The 19839-nt window shown below is 40.3% G+C and overlaps 1 protein-coding gene across 10 annotated transcripts in view; it reads left to right on the top strand.

Moving 5' to 3' along the window:
* The window catches only part of QKI (QKI, KH domain containing RNA binding), a 194114-nt gene that overhangs the window by 113171 nt on the left and 61104 nt on the right, over positions 1-19839 (top strand). For all 10 annotated transcript variants that reach the window (XR_007243763.1, XM_048487602.1, XM_048487596.1 and 7 more), the window contains exon 4: positions 18393-18536. Coding sequence is in view for 9 of the 10 variants with exons in the window: in XM_048487602.1 (XP_048343559.1) it covers positions 18393-18536 (144 nt within the window). In the remaining variant the exon portion in view is untranslated. The remainder of the gene's footprint in view (positions 1-18392; positions 18537-19839) is intronic.

Genomic DNA, 19839 nt, shown 5'->3' with positions numbered 1-19839 from the left:
TCTCAGGAGTGCCAGCTGTTTACCCTATGAGATCATCTTCTGGATCTGTGATGTTTTCTATCTCTCCTTTCCTGATGCACATCTCTCCTCTTGCTGCACAGAGGATGTAACAATCAACTATGCATCAAATCATCTATCTCAGGTTCTGATTGAGTACCATCTCTTCTCACTTTCATATGATTTACAGTGAGGCTGATTTTGCTTTTCTGTACATGACTTTGTTTTTCTGCCTGCTGATGGTCACAGGGCATCAGGTACACTGTTATCTGATGAATTACTGATGGATTCATCGTAACTAAATACTGGGTTTTTCATCTTCATACACTGACATAGCAGTACTATGCAAGAGGGTACATCAAACCTCTCATTACACCTTTCTCCTAGTTCACTCTCCGGAACTTTCCAGGTGCTGTAATGCCCGCGGCGTGATTATTTGGTAACTTGTCTCTGGGTTCTTTGAAGGGTAAAGGTGCGATCAATTTCCTTGCTCATCCTGCTGACACTCTCTTTCCATTATGGCTAGAGAAGCAGCTTGTCTTCTATGAGACAAGGCTGGCTGAGTCATCATGGACTGTAATTTTAAACACAGATGACTCCAACTCCTCTATGCTATGATGTTGTTGTATCTGGATGTGATTTGGGCGATTCCAACATCTGCGTGGGTCGTCCATTTGGCATAAAACCCCATGCAGAAGGTGTGTGCATGTTCAAGGTATTCTTTTGTGCTTCAAACAAACTGGGCCTAGAATGAGTCCACTTTAGCCCATAACCTCTGAGCAAAATGGCATTCCTGGGGGGACCTTTCACTTGTTCTTTGATTCTGAACACCTCTAGGACAATCTGTGCCGATAAGCAGCAGGAATCTTAGCATTTAAGGTCAAGCTCTGGTATCCTTGTCTGCTATAAGACTCAGGTGCTTGTGCTCGCGTGGTAATGCTTCTTGTTGGAATTTGTCTTTCGATCTTTAGGAATATGTTGACATTCAAAGGAGAGTAGGTAGTTTAAATTGCTCTTTCCCATCAGTTGATTATTAGAACAAATCCTGGTGCTGTTCTTTTCCTGTCATGATTTGATTTCCACTACATGTGGTCATGACATATTCTATCTCTTCTGAGTATATTGTTAAACATCTCCAAAAAAACTCTGGAGTGGCTAATGAAGTATGCAGCTTTTGTCGTCCTAATACCACATACATGCGTTGGAGAAGCTTGATCGCGGTGAAGCTTTTTGAGTAAACATCTACTTGAGAGAGATCCGTCGGATGGCAAGTGCGCGTATCTTTTTTGTTTTATAGCACATGGCGAGGTGCGTAATGGCTGTTGCCGTTCTGTTCTCCTTTAATTTGTGATGGTTTCTCCAGGATATTTTCTGCTTCTTTGGTCTCTTTCTTTGGTAACTGGAAGTGGTTTTTTGTGCAATAGATGTAATGCTGAACAATGCTGTTCACTTTCTGGAGCATTCTTGGCGCTTTGCCTTTCTTTTTTTGCATTAGATTTGGCCATATGGTTCTTGAAGAGCAACGTTTAAAACACAGTTTCTGTTGCTTTATATGTAGGACACTTGGCGCATCTTCACAAGGCATTTCTCTGAACTCTTTGCAGTCATTGAGGGTTGTTGCAATTTTTTTTATGAACTGGACACATAATTTCCAATGGCTTACTTGAGAATTGTTTAACTGAGTTTGTGTATTTTGTCTCTGTCTTCCCTAACCATAGCTTGAGGGGTTTACCTTTAAACTCTTGGAGCGACTTCTTCTCTTCTCTAACACCTTGGTACAAAGAAGGGAATCCTGTTTGAGGATCATTTTCTTTCTTTAGCCATTCTTGATATAAATCTTACAAGATATGAATATGGTGGATACCTTTGCTGATGGTTCTCTTTGTAATTAAAAACTTCTTTACCCCGTTGCTCTTTCAGGGGAAGGGCAACTTAATCGATAACTTCTCTTTGAGTCAAGTACTGATCCAAACATGCAAGTCCTGGCAATAGCTCGGGGGTTTCTTTTGCAGACTCCATCTCTGAGAAACAGATCTGTCAAATCCACAGTTTCTTACCAATCTTTCATTTGCAGAAGTTTGGGGAAAGGTTTTTAAGCCTTTGTAGAGTGAAGCTTCTATTTCTGAAGATGCTCCGCTATCTTTTGCGTCCTAATCTACTCCATGCTTGCGTTCCTAAAGCCGTAGTGAGGGTTTCTTACATGTGCTGCATAGACTCTTCTTATTTAAGCTTTAGCGATGTTGTTTCCCCAACCAAGCTATAAGCAAGGTCGAAAGCTCTTCCCTCGACATCCTAGTTTCAGGTCTTTGAGAGCTCTCTGGAATGTAATTTTCCAAAGTAGAAGTGGTCTTCTGGCTTATCAGAAAACTTCACAGAATGCCTCTGTCTGCCTAAATCTCTCTTCTAGGATTTCTGGAAAGGGTAGCTTTCAAAACATCTGACAAATTTGGGATGTCAGGTTGCATAATGGGATTTGTTGCCTTATGATGCGGGTAGAAGTATAACTGTGAAGCTGATACTCAAGGTTTTGTGGTGTCTTCAGGGAGACTTCTGCTCCTGTCTAAAAAAAAACTGTAGAGTCGAGAAATTGGGCATCCCAACTGGATTTGTAAAGGTTTTCCTCCCCTCATTCTGTTCATTTGCCTAACTGACTTTGCTTGTTGATTACCCAGGGCAGCTCCTTTTTGTGGTACTGTCTGCTGACTCACCGCTACCGGTGCAACCATGCTATGCTGTGGTTGGAACTGGACCATGGATTGCTGCACTTTGGACATCTGGGACATTAGTTCTGCTGATTCTGCGAAGCTGCCAGATGTTCTGTCACTCTGAATTCTTCCGACTCAGCAGTCCCGCTACTCCAAAGTTGGATGACTGTTGGATTAAAAATGGAAGCTACCTTGATCATAGGGTCTTCTTCCTCCTATTTCCCTCCAGAAGCGGAGGAGTAAATAAACTCTCTTTAAAGGCCTTGCTCCAAAACTTGAGCTCTAAGTTATCAGCTTTTCTGCCTTTGCTCTTTGTTTTTTTAGTGTTGACAAGGCTGCTTCTACACTTTGCTTGTCGAGCCTCTTCCTGGGCTTTTAACTGTGCCACAGCGGGGCGCTTCCTGGAAGGCTTTCAACTGGGCTTGGTAATGTGCCTGATGGAGCGCTTCCTGGGTTTTTTTTAACTGTGCCTGATGGGCTGCTTCTAGGCTTTAAGCACAATGTGCCTGGACGGGCAGCTTCCTGGGCTTTTAACTTTGTGCCTGACGGGCAGCTTCCTGGAAGCTTTTAACTTTGTGCCCTGACCGAGCAGCTTGTTCTTCAATGATTTCTTCTTTTCGTTTTAAGAAATCTACTTGTTTTGCAGCAGCTGCTGCGTCAGCTTTTAACTTCCAGGATCTTCATTTTCCATATGCCACTCTTTAGGGAGCGACAGAGAGGCACTGCTATAATTTGAGCCTGACTTAGTGCTTCTTGTTCTGTGGGATGTGTGGGAAGGCGAGGTTTTAGTTGCAGATTTACTGCTGCCACACTTGCTTAGCACTTCAGGTGTAACCTTTCTTGGAATGTGAGGTGACATTCCTCTTCCTATTCCTCTGCGTGGGGATGCAGTGTCTACAGTTGGTTTGGTGGATTGTTCTTCTTAGTGCTGGATCTCTGATTGTTGACTTGCTTTGCAATCCCTGAAACTTGCTGGATAAACCACACATAATGTTGGTAAAGAAGTTTGCCTTTTCTCTCTGATCCTTCTCCATCTTTGTCTTGATATTTCCAAGGCTTCACATGTATTCATATGCAGCTCTAGGAGGAAATGCGTATCTCCTAGCTGACCTTTCCATAAAAGGTACCGTTGTTGTAAAAGGTCTCCCTTACAACTTAATATTTCTTCTTCTTGTACAAGGCATTTTCCAGACTGATAAATAGCTAGGAGGTCTTGCCATGTCTTAGAGCATTTGAGCTGCAATACATTCACCTGATCTTGCAAAGATGCTAACATTTTGGTAGTGGGCTTTTTTATTTCTAGCATTGCTTTGTGAAATAGAGCTTGTTGGCTCTGAGTGAGTTTCTTCTCTTTCTTGCATTGCCGGTGCTCCTAGCAAAGAGACTTCCAACTTTCCTATGCCCAGCTTCTTTGGGGCTTATAGCGGACCGAAATCTCTATCTTCTGCCAATTATTCGCTATGAAGAATGGCAACTTTCCTATGCCCAGCTTTGGGGCTTATAGGAACAGAATCTCTCCTGTTCGCGGGAACAGACGAACTTTGTTCCTTTACTGCAAAGGCTCCTGCCTTGCTTCTCACAAACTGAAACTTTTCAATTAGACCTTTTGGAAACTAGGAAACATTCAAGTTAGACTGTTCTGCTCCCCAGGTGGTTATTTAGGTGCCTGCACCCGGCCAAAGCAGAGATGTAAGACTCACTGACTCAGTTAACAGTTCAATACTTAAAGCTTTAATTGTAACAATGTTGACGAAGACCCTGACTCCTCCGGGTCTAACTAAATAAAAGGTTACTTTGTTGCAGAAACTTTCTGGAGTCATGGAATTTATTGTAAAATGCTGTGAGGACTATAACATCTATAACTGTTAAATACTGAGAGTCTAAAACATCTTTGACTGTTTAACTTAAATACTGTGAGCCTATAACATCTTGGACTGTCTAACTTGTTGCTGTCACCCAGCTTCCGTTGGCACCTAACTGCTGCTGTCACCCAGCTTCCGTTGGCCCCTAACTGCCAAATCAGACAGGTTGCTGGGTAATAACTGCCGTAGAACACCAGCCCTAGGGCTTCTTAAAGGGACAGAACTAAATTCGGTTCCCTCCCACTGAATACTGTACAAAACATAGCTAAACCCATACTAACTGTGGGGAAACTAAAGGGGAAATAAACAAAGGCTCTGTGGGGGCATGACAGGAGGCACATTGTCAGAATTTCCTGACAAGGTGGTCATGTGGCCCAGTTTGGAACACTTGCCACAGGCAGTGTCTCGTTTCTACTTTATGCAGGATGTGGTCCTGCCAGTGTTCTTTAAAGACCCTCTGTCCAGGAATGACAGAGCCGTACACTGTCTGGACATATGTAGTCCTCCTTCATTCTATATTGACAGGAGCAGATCCTTCAGAAAGGACAACTATTTGTTTTAGGGTTGTGGGTTGTGGAGCGTCTTCCCAGACGTAATCCAGTCGGTTACTTTGGCTGTCGAAGTTGCTTATAAAAAAGTTCTCGTCCGTGGGCCTTTTGAAAAAAATTGACCCTTTACAACCATCTCTTTTGGCAGTCCTAGATTGTCTACAAGATGGGTTCCAGTTGGGTCTTCACAGTGCTACACCCAGAAGACAGGTAGCAGCCCTTGCAATGATTTGGCCCATTTCACAGAGTAACATCCACCTAACATCCTGATGTGGCTCGATTCCTGAAGGGGGTTCAACAGATCAACCTCCCCAGATATACAGATTCTCTTCTTGGAGGTTACATACAGGCCTGACAGCCCTGACAAAGTCTCCCTTCGAGACTGTGCAGTCCATACCCCTTCGATGGCTATGCATAAAGGTACTCTTCCTCGTGGCAGTGACTTCAGCTAAAAGAGTCTCGGAACTCAGGGCCCTGTCAGTTAACCCAAACCTGTGCATTTTCCATAAAGAGAGAGTCTTTTTAAGATCGGACCTCACCTTCAAGTCAAACGCCCGTTCCCCCTTCCACCTGCATCAGGAGATTGTGCTTCCCACCTTTTTGTCAGCAGTCCACCCATCCAAAAGAAAAGCTTTGGCATAACTCTCAAAGCCTTTATCATCCAAACCGACTCTATCAGGCAAACGGAAAGTATTTTCATTAATACATCGCCCCCCCCCCCCCAACCTGGGTCATCAAATGTCCAAAGCCTCAGTCAGCTCAACATTAAAGGCATGCATTATGGAAGCTCACAAACCACAAAAACTGCCACTACCAGCTGGCATCACTGCTCACTCAATTTGATCCACAACCTCAAATGCAGCATTCAGGCGTAACGTTTCAGTCGAGCAAATTTCCAAACGGCCACCTGGGCATCTCCATCATCCTTTGTGAGGCACTACCAACTGCACGTCTGGCCGCTGAGACCGTTTTTGGTCGTAGAGTTTTAGAGCACATCCTGGAAATATAACGATAGCCCACCCTACCTTAAAGACACTGCTCTGGGAGTTCCCAGCAAGATGTCCTCTGCCTCCAGGAGAATGGTACATTAGATACTCACCGTTCCAGATCACTTCCTGTTATGTTATGCATGTTACGTTTGTGTGGATAGTTGATGTTGTGGTTACTGTTAAAACCGTTTCTATAGTTTCATCTTTCTGTCACTGCTTAGTCAGGAGCATACTGGTAAAAATGGAGTCCAGAGCCAATAAGGAAGTGATGATTTATTTTTCCTGCCTTCCTGAGCAAAGGCAAGAAACATTCAGCAAGATGTCCTCCTGCCTTCCAGGAGAAGGCCCCTTCATGGTGAGTATCCAATGGACCATTCTCTCTGTAGGAAGCAATTAAATTGATTAAAATGCCAGGCAACTGCTATGAAGCTGCCCTCACTAATTGATTATGCAACTTCAGTGTTACTGAACATGGGTGGAGGTTCAGTAACTGAACATGTTTAGTTACTGAACATGGGTGGATGTGCTAACATGGGTTGATTCCACTTGATTCCATGCAAATTGCACCCTTAACACATTTAACCAATGCGGATGGTTCTTTCACCCACCCTCGACATTCCACAGATATATATACTCCACTTGCTTTACTACCATCAGATCCTCTGAAGATGCCAGCCACAGATGCAGGGGAAACATTGGAAGAAAATGCTACTGGAACACCACCAGACAACCCGGAAAACTCACAACACTCTAGTGATTCCAGCCGTGAAAGCCTTTGACAATACAATTTCCTTTGTGTTGTTTTTTTTTTTTTTGGTTAGGGTTTTCTGTTCCACCTTTGGACCTGCAAGTAAATGATGCTTAGATTTTAGACTAGTATATGGTATATTTTTAGAGGAAACTTTGAACACTTAACTTTCACAATTAGAAAATTAAGTTTCAATAACGTGTTTAAGCTAATTATTATATTACAGATTTAAAACTATGATTGTGTTGGTCATCTCTAACTAATGAAGTGAACTGTGAGAGCCAGCATGATGTAGTGGTTAAGAGCAGGTGGATTCTAATCTGGAGAAGTGGGTTTGATTCCCCACTCTGCCGCCTGAGTGGCAGAGGCTTATCAGGTGAACCGGATGTGTTTCTGCACTAAGTTCCTGCTGGGTGACCTTGGGCTAGTCACAGTTCTTCAGAACTCTCTCAGCCCCACCTAAATCACAAGGTGTCTGGTGTGGGGAAAGGAAGGGAAAGGAGCTTGTAAGCCACCTTGTGTCTCTTTACAGGAGAGAAAGGTGGGGTATAAATCCAAACTCTTCTTCTTTTAGCAAGATAGTTTGTTTTATTAGTATATGCTATTAATGAGTACCTTAAAAATAAGTCTTGTTTAGGTTGCAATGAATTTAAAGAACATTGAAAAGATATGTGCTGTTCTTTGGCTCCAGCTGATACAATTTTGAAGCACATAATCTCCTCAGACTGAAATTACTACTGGAATGTAGCTTTTATGGAAAATACCAATTGATTCTTTCTCTCTCCACCCCCCCCCCCCCCCCCCCCGCGCCCCAAATAACTTTGAACCAGGAAATTTTATTGATATTTTTATCAGCTATTAAAAGTTAAGAAGCCATTACATGGCAATTAAACATAAAGTACTGCCTGGATTAGACCACTAACAGTGTAATCCACAAGACTGGCCAAAAGGGCTCAGGATGTGACATGACCATAGTGTCAGCGTAAATGCTACTTCTGCTGGTATAAGGGGCATTTACACTGGCATTGGGGCACTTATGCCAGAGTTGGGAGCCGCGTGGCAACATGGTGCCTGGGCTACCAGCACATCTATGGCAGCAAAACTCTTCCAGCACAAGAGCTGGCACTGAAGAGGGCATTCCTGAGGGTGGAGCTAGCAGTAGTTAGCTTTTTGAGCCGTATTGGGCTGGAATGCCTCCACATTTGCTGTCATAAACTTGTGGGACAGCCCATTGTGCTGCATAGGCTGCTTTGATGAAGGTAGATGGAACTTCACTGTCAGGTTGATAGTCATGGTTCAGTAAGCTTCTTAGGAGACAGTGTGGCATCTGCCCCACCTTCCAGGGTTGCACTATAAATATGCTGTCATTGTTGCCCTTAAACTTAAGCTTTTAGTAGGTTGTAATATATTTGAGAAACAATTTGGCCTGTGCTTAGGCTCTATTGAGACATCAGAAACGAGGCATTTTTTTTGACATGGAAAGGACTTTTCCAGTAGACCATGAACGCCAGGCTTTCTATTCATCCAAAATTCCACTCTGTTCTCCTCGAGCTTTGGCCATCTTTCCCAAGTATGGAGTTATAGCCAATTACCTAGCAGCTACTTTACCGGTTGCCCACCGTCGGGCATTTATGTTAGCCAGATTCAACAGTCTTCCTTCAGCCTCTACCAACGGAAGGTATCACCATATTCCAAAACAACAAAGACACTGTCGCTGTGGCTCCATTGACTCTCTTACCCAAGTCCTCCTAGAGTGTCAAATAAATGCAGATGCGCGTCTCAGATTAATTCACCCTTTATTAGTGGCGAGGAAAATTTCTAACCCTACTGTTGCCATACGTTTTCTTCTTGGAGACTACAATGCTCATACAACACGTATGGTAGCTCTATACCTGACAACCATTTTAAAGTGCTATTATTTGGCACAGAATCAAATTTTTAAATATAAAATATGATACATAAAACAAACGTAGAACTTCTTATAAAAGATAGGTATCTTCTCCAATCTGTCTAATCTGCATGGTAGGATACCTATTGCTGTATCATTTTGCTTTTAACTTGCTAAACAGATCTAATTTTATTGCAATTTTATATTAGATTGTATTTTTACATTGATGTGTAGGGGTATTTATTGTCATTTGCTCTGGCTATTTCTTTTTTTAAAAAAAATCTGAAGTGATTTGACGCCCTTGAAGTCAACCGTCAAGTTATGTGGTCTATTTCCTTGCTACTGAACTATACTTGAGACTGAAGAATGTGTCTGTGTAAATCTTGATCTATTTATGCCTATTAAAGGTTAATAAAGATAAAGACTTTTCCAGTCTGAATAAATTACAACAGTAACCACATATATTTTCCTTTACACTTCATTTTTAATGATTTGGTCCTGGAGATTTTTTTTTATTTAGGTTGTGAATTCTGAACAAAGCCTTCTGAATATTTGTTACTAGCAGGGCACCCGTGCTTTGCTACGCATACTTCATCACAGGCTTTCTATGAATTTCGGGGTGACATTCAACATACTTCTTTACGCCCTGTTTGTGAACTTTGGGGAGACATGCAGCATATTTCCTCACAGCCTGTCTGTGAACTGATGGGTTTGTTTTCACATATTTTGCAGCAGCTTCCTGTAGTTGTCTTTTTATAATGCAGTGTGTAAAGCTCTTTCTGTGTTTAATTCCTCTTCTCCCTGTAGCCGTTTCAGCAGAAGGGATAGGTTCATAACTCTAATGAATTGTGCATATGTATAAAACAGATATTGGTGCACATTGAACTCTTACAGGATAGATTTGACTTTGTCTTTTCAATTATTTCACGTCAAAATTTCTTAAATATGTTTTTTTACCAGTAAATATTCTAAATTGTCATGTCCTGGTTCTCAGTGTATGAGTGTACTAGTTTAATGAAGAGCATAAGTTGATGTAATTGGTGCAAATAAATTGCATGTATGTAATCTTAAACACTTAGCACTACCCTTGAGTACTAAAGGAAGTTTTTATGCATTTTCCATTGCATAGCACACAAAAAGATGCATCTGATTGCAAGTCAAATTTCATACCCACTTTTTAAAATATACAGAGCTAAATACCATGGTATCTTGTGCTTGTTATGCGTTTTCTTAACTTTTTGACATTTTAACATGACATCTGTTACATTTGTGAGGGACAATTGTCCTCTAATGAGAGACTTGTGTCTATAGGATGAAAGAATAGGATTGATTGCTCACAATCTAATTTTTAAAAACATTTTTGGATTACTTGCATATCTAATTGCTGTGCAATCAAAACTAACTGAACTGTAGCTACTTGAAGCCAAAAATGAAAGGCAATCACATATTTTGAGGAAATACCATATTTTCATGCAAGCCTGTCTGAATATTAGAGTTAGATTCCTCTTGTGTTTAATTATAGGTGTCTGAAAAGTGAATCTATGCTTGTGCATGAAATGAATGAATGTGACCCTGAAACATCAGCTGTTCTTTGTTGAAGCAGAACAGTTGGCACTGAGAATCTAACAGTGTTGTGTATTTGGTGATAAGAGACCGTGACAGAGTAGCTGTTAATTACCTGCTTTGTTTGATATTTAAAGTAGTGGCTCTACACTTTCCTTCTTGCTAGTGAAAGGGCTCAGTTAAAACTTGAATTAAACAATGATAATATCATTGTTTTTCTGGCACTGAAGAACATTGATAGGATTTTTACTAGCTTGGGGTCTTTGCTTTGTGTGACTATAAAGGACAAAACTTTTGCTTTCTACAGTTTGTCTAAGGGTTAAAGTACCTTCAAGTGCTGTGGTTATATTGAAGAGAAGGAAAAGATAAATGTGTAAGGCTGGACACACTCAAACGAAGTCAACTTTGAAACAAAGGAACGAACTTTATTGAAATGTGTAACTCTAGGTACAGGGTGCTGGAACTGAGGATTCTTGCCCTCAGTTCCAGTATATATAGAGGGGTGGCGGAGGGCTGTTTTATTGTTCGTAGCTGTAAGGCTGCATAGGCCCGCCGTTGCTTGTCTAGGTCCCGGGTCGCCCTTCATTCTGGTTCTTGGGATCTCGCAAGAAACGTTGTTAGGCGCAGCCGTTCCACTGTCCCCACACCATGGAGGGTTCCCACTCCAGTCCATGACTCACGTCGGGGTTGGGCTCTCCCTTCCTTGATTGGTGAGAAGTCAATGGGAATGGAGCACTCTCCATTCACAGCCATGTTGTGGAGGTCTGAGCACAGAAGGTTGTAGCGAGAGAGAGAGTTCCAGCACAATGTCGACTTTGAAACAAAGGAACGAACTTTATTGAAATGTATAACCTTAGGTACAGGGTGCTGGAACTGAGGATTCTTGCCCTCAGTTCCAGTATATATAGAAGGGTGGCGGAGGGCGGTCCCACCCAGAGGCGGGAACTGGGACAGTTGGGGAAACGGAAACTAACTGGAAAAACAGAAACTTATGCGAGGGTTGGGACCCTGAAAAAATGGAGTTTGTGGATACTTAAATATATTTAATTAATAAGCCGAAAATCAACTTAGCTAACACTCTGTTTGCAATGGTAAGATCTTCCTTGCTACCTTTTATAGTTTCATCAGGAAAGTTTGCTTAATGCCTTGAGTCATGCTCTGAATTCAGGAATTAAAGTAGTGATAGGGCACTGTAAATATAAAGTACATTTCAGAGGTTCATAAGAAGTTTATCAGATCTGGAAAATTACTGGTTATCCTTAAACTGAGTGCAGATGTCTGCTAATTTTATCTTTCTAGCTCTGTTAAATAATCATAATAATTATTTATTCATGGAGTAATTACTGTTCAGAGTGCTTTAGGGTACCTAGGCATCCCATGTGAGGTGCTGGGAACGTTGGGTCACATCTTGGCTTCAAACATGTGGAATGGTCACAGACTGGTCACTACCAAAGACTTTAGGCTGCCTCTTCACACTAGTTCCTTCTGGTGACATTCTTTCATAATTTTATCTTTAGTTCACTGTAATGCATTTGACATATGGTTGAATTTGATAACTATTCTGAAGCTGTAGTTGGTATAGAGTGTCTCGTCCTATTTCCTGATGGGTAGAGACCTTCATGATTGCTGTAACATTTTGACATGTCTCTAAATAACAAGTTCTTTGAAGGCTGTTAAATAACACTGTGGTTAATATTTAATTAATTAATTGATTGATTGATTGATTGATTTATATCCTGCCCTATCCTCGCAGGACTCAGGGTGGGTCACAATACAAAAGCAATTATACACTCATTAAAATCATTACAATAAAAACATCAATCCAATATTAAACTATTAAAACAATACAATTAAAACAATAAAACAACATCCAATACAAAACATTATGGTGGTACTGACTATATGTTTCCCCAATGAGGTCTTTCACTTTTAATGGTGATCAACTTATGTATATGACTCAATTGTTGGAGGTAGAGGTTTCCCCCACGAGCAATTGATCCTCTTTAAGGTTATACACCCTGAAGCCTCTGGGCCTGTTATGGATGTTTTCTTAGGGGTAAGAGCTAGACCCTTTGTTGAGAAATGAGGAAAACCAAATTCACAGCAAAACCTTAGGAGCTGCTCTTCCTGCTTCACCTGCTCAAAGCTCTGTGTATTGTTTAACCTCTCAGTGATGGCTTGTTGGTGCATATAGCACAGAAACCTTTTTTATACAGCAGCAACAGTAGAAGACAAGCAAAGATATAGTTCAATTATTTCTGTGTTTTTTCTCCTGGTAGTGATAGTGCTGAGGTGCAGTATGAGGCAGCAAACGTTTTAAAGGATTGTTGAACACCCCCCCCCCCAATATATTGGAGAGTAACATAAGCTTGGCTGACTGTCAGATGTTTGCCAAGAATGTGGATCAGAATTGTGCTATTAATTTGTAGGCTATCAGCAGAATAAGCGCTTATCAGAAGACATGGCAGACCATGTTAGAAGACATTGCCTTTGTGAAGTCTGTTCTTGTTTCACCTGTCCAGTTGGAAAATATATGTTTAGCCTGAAAAATAGCTTGTCAGTACTCCACCTCTTCTCATCCCTTCAAAGTGCCTAAGAAGAAGAATAGCATCTGGTCACTCACCAACAGGAAGAGATTGAAATATTATCAATCTGAGGTCTGACAGTTGTCTCCACACTTGTTGCTGAGAGTACAGTTTTTCATACCTGATCTGTCTTTTGGGCTTTCGTAATCTATGTAGTGTTTCAGTTCCTAGGTTTGCCTTTCATTGTCACCAAACCCACCAATATTCTGATGGAAAAAGTTTCCTGTATTTGGGTGAACGATAGCATAGAACTAATAGTGTTCTCACAGAAAGGGAGGAGATTCTATACCTGATATTTCACCATCACTGAGAAAGATGGTAACTTGCAGCTAATATTGGATCTAAGGGGAATCAACAAAGTCATATGGTCCAAAAGAATTTTGAATGGCTTCCTTAGCTGCTATTCTCCCCATTCTGTCATAAGGGATGTAGTTCATGTAAATATACTTCAGAGATGTGTAGTTTCCTGTCAACATCCATCAATATCAGAAGCTTTTTTTTTAATATCAAAGAAGATACTCGCATTAGAACTGCCTTATAAGTCTGCATTCCTTTACAAAATGCATGGTTATTGTGGCAGAGCATCTGTGCTGTCAGGTTGCTTTCATTTACCCATACATGAGTGGCTGCTGACAGATCTTCTGTAGTATAATTTTGGCATATATTCATGTCATACCACACTTTATAGTGCATTTGGGTCTGAAGGTTGATTTCCAGAAATCCCACCCTCCCATCAAGTTCAGTTTGTAGGCCAATTCTTGATTCCATTTGGTATCAGGCTTTTTTCTGGCAGGGGGGGGGGGGGTTACTATTATACTTCTGGATGTAAAATTCTTGTGGTGCCCATATCAAACAGTGCATTGTTTATTGGGTCTTATAGTATCATACTGGCCATGCTGGCAGGGGCTGATGGGAATTGTAGTTCATGAACAAATGGAGTGCCATAGGTTCACCACCACTGCTCTAGTGGATTCCTTGATCAGGAATTACTATATGGTCCATGTTCTTAAATTTAAGGACATTCTGACCCACCTTAAGATTCTAGAGAGGTCCAAGCATAAGCATTTTTGTTTCAGCAATTAATTCAGAGGGTGAAGTATGACAATAGAAGAGGTAGGTGACAACATTCAAAAGTAGCTCAGACATTCACATGGAATAGAACCTCTCTCTATATATTTCCCCACTTGTGTCTATTTATAGATGTAGTCACCAAGATTCTGAAAGACAGTATTGATTAATTTGGGGTTATGTCCTATTGATTAACACTAGTGTAACTGGCAGCTCTTCTGTGCCTAAGAAAAGTTCATTTGCTTCACTTGCAAGACCTTCTGTCTCAAGACAGTAGTTTCTCTGCACAAAGATTTAAAGGTGTTTACAAAAGTTAAAATCAACCCACTGTGATAAACATACAAGTGATAGACAAAAGCCAGTAATACTTGGAGGCAGGCTTGAATTCCAGCTATCATGTATATATGCTAAAAGGCATGTCTGCAAGATTTTTCATAGGATCTAAATAAACCTGAGCCAAAGATGATAATGCTTGTCCTAAATATCAAGGTCACAAATAGGAAAAATGTATTATGAACATGTATGGTGTGCCTTTCCCTCAGTACACAGTAACCACACAAATCTGCTTAACTGATATTTTGGGAATGAGTATTTTGGTTGAAGGGAGTGAATGGCAGGGATGTGCTCTGGAATCTCCCATTTTAGTAATTAAAGCACTGCTTAATAGTCAGATAACCTCATGCTTCTCTGTTCCCATCACATTTTTGAATTCTTCCTCACAGTATGGGGAAGAAATGCTGTGCAACATCTCTTAAGGGAAGGAGTATAGGTCCATGTGTTAAATACAAAAATTGCTCATAGAATGATTATAAACAGTGTATTTCTGGACAGCCTACTGTGTGCCATATTATAGGTATTTTAGAGTCCTAAACCACAAAACTTTTAAATATGTTAAGTTTGTATTTGTGAATTTATAGTACCCTATTTGCTTTTGTGAAAATGATTATTTTAAAGTATTTTTAAATGAAATCTCTAGCAAAAATTTGAAAGTTTCCATTGAAAGTGCACATCAGTTTACAGACTGAATGAAATATTGTGAGATTGTTTAAATAATTCTGCTAGTACAGACAAATATTTGTATGTATTTGGAAGTCTTAGAGCAATCTTAAATTTTACAGCTTTCATCCAGAATCCTGTTTTGCCCTATGAAAGGAAATTCTGCAACACTGAGGGAAACATCGCTGTGTATTCAGGAAACAGGAAGACATGCTGGTGTATTTATAGAATTATTAGCTAGCTACTAAGAAACTTGGGATAGCTTTGCTTTGACAGCCTGCCTTTTCTTTCCCCATGGAACCAAGACTTGAAAAAGTGGGAATGAGGGACTTTTTGGATGAGAGCAGTGGCTTAGACGCTATTGCTATATATTTATTATATGCTAGAAATTTGGTAAATGTTCTTTGTGCTACAAATAACTCCATACATTGAATCCACCACGGTGATAGCTGCCTGATATATGCTGTTATTTTTAAGATGGGCATCTGTTTATGTCCTAGATTTTGTGATTCCAAATGTTTTTTGTTTAAAAACCTGTTCACAGTAACTGATTTTAGATACCAGACTGTGTATGAATCCATTCCATCTAGTTTCATTTCCTAAACAGTCTTTAAGAAATGACCTTGATAAAGTGATATCATTATGCAGATGTGATTCTACCACATCTTTCTGACATTTCTCTTGATTTTTTAAAAAATGTCAGTTTGCTAACTTACATGTAATTACATACAAGATCAGAATTGAGCATTTAATCTATAAAAGTAACATGTTCTAGTCAATAACACTAAAGGTTTAAAATTGATATTTTAACATGAACTGTATAATTATGTAAGGAGAATGAGTACAATGATATTAAATTATTGATCCGCTGCTATACAAGGAAGGCTGCAGGAGAGAAACCAGAGGTCACATTGTACTGGAAGACACAAGTAGAGTCTCCTCTTATGCTGTTTCAGCCTTTGTATTACACAGCAGCTTCCTGTGTATGAAATCTCATTGCCAGAAGCAAGTCCAGAGCCTTGTTTGGGTATACATGAATGAACCAATCATTGCATTAGCAGGGCAGGGACAATCAATGTGTTCTTATCCCTCATGTTACAAAATTACTTCTGCACTTTGTGCACAATTTGAAACTTTTGTCACAGCCATGAAACACAACACTTCTAAAACTCTAGGTTTTTGCTAGCCTATAGTTGTATAAAATGTCAGTTTAATGTCAGCTATCTAGGAAGATAATAAATTACTTTCTAAAGCAATTCAAGACAAATTTGACAGTAAAATAAATCTTGTTTTGAAGTACTCAGATATGTCATAAAATCAAGAAAGCTGTTACATAAGTGGTTCATACTTTCAGGCTGTCACCTGATAGTAGTAGGAATGATAGGCCCCAGTCCTGCAAGAGTCAGGAACACACCCACTCACCACATCCCTCACTAAATAGAAAGGTGCAGTTATTTTCAGAGACTGCATGTTCTTCTTCCAGTGAGCTTCAGGGCTTAGTTCTGTGGCTGACCATGTAATGACAGGTATATAGGCAGAAGAAAAATAAAGGATTGAGACAGACCAGTCTAGCCAGCATTGCTAGCCAGCCAGGATTTCTCTAGCCTGATTTCAGTTTTATCCTTTTGAGTAGTTGCTAGAATTCCATGATACAAAATCAGGAAAGAAGTGTTTTGGTGGCCTGTTTTAATTGTTGATCAACGAACATAATACTATTAATGTGGTATGGAATCACATAAGGGTGATAGCTGGATTTCTACTGTAATTCACAGAGAACTCTGAATGCAAACACAGTCCCAGTGCTGCACTGTATAGGATTTTGAGTAGGGTGCATTAATTGTATTGTGCCATAAATGATAAATGCTATACATTAAAAAACAATTTCTTCTAAAGTACCTGAACATACTATTGTATAATGAGATTCAGATCTGATTTTCTTATGGATATGCCAAACTTAGAAAATCTTCATATAAAGCACTTAATGAGGTATTGTTTAGTGGACAAATTTTCTGCTTGTTTCCAAAATCATGGTATAAATCCTTTAGTCACCCACCTGATTTTTCCCAGTCTGACACGTGTCATTTGTAATTGTCTCAACATACTTGGATTGCTTTATGAGGCATTTGATACGCAGTCTAGACTCAGTTTTTTGTGGATTGTTAGATAATTCTGCTTTGCTGGGGATAATTAGGGGATAATTAGGAAAGGAATCGATAATAAAACTGCAAAGATTGCCATGCCCTTATATAAAGCAGTGGTGCGTCTCCACTTGGAGTACTGTGTTCAGTTCTGGTCGCCACATCTCAAAAAGGATATTGAAGAGATAGAAAAAGTGCAGAGAAGGGCAACGAGGATGATTGAAGGATTAGAGCACTTTCCGTTCAAGGAGATGCTGCAGTGTTTGGGGCTCTTTAGTTTGGAGAGGGGGAATATCATTGAAGTCTATAAAATTATGCATGGGGTAGAAAATGTTGATAGAGAGAAATTTTTCTCTCTTTCTCACAAATTTTTCCCTCTTTCTCACAGGAACCAGGGGGCATACAATAAAAAATTCTGGGGGGAAGAATTAGGACTAATAAAAGGAAACATTTCTTCACTCAACGCGTGATTGGTGTTTGAAATATGCTGCCACAGGAGGTGGTGATGGCCACTAACCTGGATAGCTTTAAAAAGGGGCTTGGACAGATTTATGGAGGAGAAGTCGATGTATGGCTACCAATCTTGATCCTCCTTGATCTCAGATTGCAAATGCCTTCGCAGATCAGGTGCTCGGGAGCAGCAGCAGGAGGTCATTGCTTTCACATCCTGAATGCGAGCTCCCAAAGGCATCTGGTCGGCCACTGCGAGTAGCAGAGTGCTGGACTAGATGGACTCTGGTCTGATCCAGCAGGCTCTTTCTTATGTTCTTATGCTCTTTGTGACAATGGATCCTGTTTTGAAATGGTTTCTTTACATTTCTGTGTCTAATTGGGTGATTGGTGGCTCCGCACAAAAAACATAAGGCAGAACACTTAGTGAGATGATGTGAGGCACCTTGTGGATCCTTCTTTTTGCTGTAATTTCTTGCCTTCACTTCCAATAAGTTTGAACTGCTTTTAGGCCAATAATTTAAAATGTTGTAGTCTTTATACAGTTTTTTGTATAACTAATATTGGCTAGTGTAGAAGCAGCGCTTGTTCTGTCCCAAGTCAATTTCAGTTTAAAATTATAAGGACACGTTGCAAGCCCTACTCTTGTGGTTAGTATATTGGCTTGCATTCCTTTTTTTGCATGTGAATTCCAGCTTCCACTCACCGGAAGTATTTTTCCTCTTAGAATTTACAGCTGCTTATGTGTTGTGTGAGCAAAATGGAAATTACAAAAAATCAGTTCCTTTGGTCATGTTTTGTAAATCATACCTGCTGCTGTTGAGGCAACAAATTAAATATGTGTTATTTTTTCAGGAGGAACAAAACAGAGGCAAACCGAATTGGGAACATCTGAATGAAGATTTGCATGTACTAATCACTGTGGAAGATGCTCAAAATAGAGCAGAAATCAAACTGAAGAGGGCTGTGGAGGAAGTAAAAAAATTACTGGTACCTGCAGTAAGTAACTATATTAAGCATTTATTTTGAGACATATTCTTTAAATTGAGGGACCAGAAGCTCGTTCATGTGTATTGGATTATATGTATGTAAAAACCATTGTGGTTATACTGGTTAGAATATCAGATTGGGGAGATGAAGATTCAGACTCTCGCTCAGTCATGAAGCTCGCTAGGTAACCTTGGGCTATACTTGCTCAGCCTAACCTACCTCAAAAGATCACTAGGGTAAAAGGACAATAGATGTTGGCCTGACTTTCTTGGCAGAAGAGTGAGATACAGAGATTTTGTAAGTGAAAAATTAATTTTACTTATAAAATAGCAAAGAAGCCTTTATCCAACAGGCTGCATTGTAATGTCAGAAGGGAAATTGAAATGTATACATCACTTGCTTTGTCACAGCAGCATTTTTCTTACTGGAAAAAAGACAAACAGCATCATCTTAGGGAACACATACAGCTGGATGATGATGGAAAACTTATTTTAGGTGCCTTTGTTCAGAATTCAGAAAATCATTAATGATTTTTTCTGCTTAGAAAACCAGTTTTTGAAACTTTCTCAAGTTTCAAAAGCAGTTTGCAACATGGCATGGACATCTAGTGTTGAAAGGAAGAAAAGGTCAAACTTCTGCTGGCCTTGGACAAACTCTAGGTAGGGCACAGCGAAATCATCTGTTTTGGTTGTGGTCAGGGATGTACAAATCCAGGTATCCACTAGTTTCCAGAACACTAGACATGGCACTTCAAACCTGTGTTGCTGTAGAGTTTATATATATAAAGAGAGGGACGAAAAGGGAAGGAACAGACCAGGTATCCTAGGCAAAGGAAGAGATGGGGTTAAGAAATATATAAGATGGAAAATGTAGGTCAGTAAGGAGGTAGAGAGTTGAGCTAAGATGGAAACCATCACTGTCCTCAACCATAAGGCTGAATATCTCAGTCTTTCAAGAACTGCATCAAGTTCCATAGGCCCCAGGTCTCACTTGGTAGAGTGTTGCACCAGGCCAAGACCAGAGCCAAAAAGAGTCAGTCTCTGGTTGAGTACAGCTAGGTACTTTGAGCCAAGAGCCACCAGTAAGTTTTTCCCATCTGAGCATAATGTTCTTTGAAGATATATTTGTAGGTATAGGCTGGTTTTCTTTTGCTATCTGGCTCTTACTACCCTGGTTAGCAGCATTATTTCTCCTGAATAGCCCAGGATTGCCTGAAGCGAAGCAGGGTCGGCTGTGGTTAGTATTTGGATGAGAGACTACTATGGAAGATCAAGGACTGCTGTGCAGAGGAAGGCAATGACAAACCATTTCT

This window comes from Sphaerodactylus townsendi, linkage group LG01 (genome assembly GCF_021028975.2).
Source record: "Sphaerodactylus townsendi isolate TG3544 linkage group LG01, MPM_Stown_v2.3, whole genome shotgun sequence".
Taxonomy (NCBI): Eukaryota; Metazoa; Chordata; class Lepidosauria; order Squamata; family Sphaerodactylidae; genus Sphaerodactylus; species Sphaerodactylus townsendi.
The sequence above is the reverse complement of the archived record's forward strand: the minus strand, read 5'-3'. Positions and strand labels throughout refer to the sequence as shown.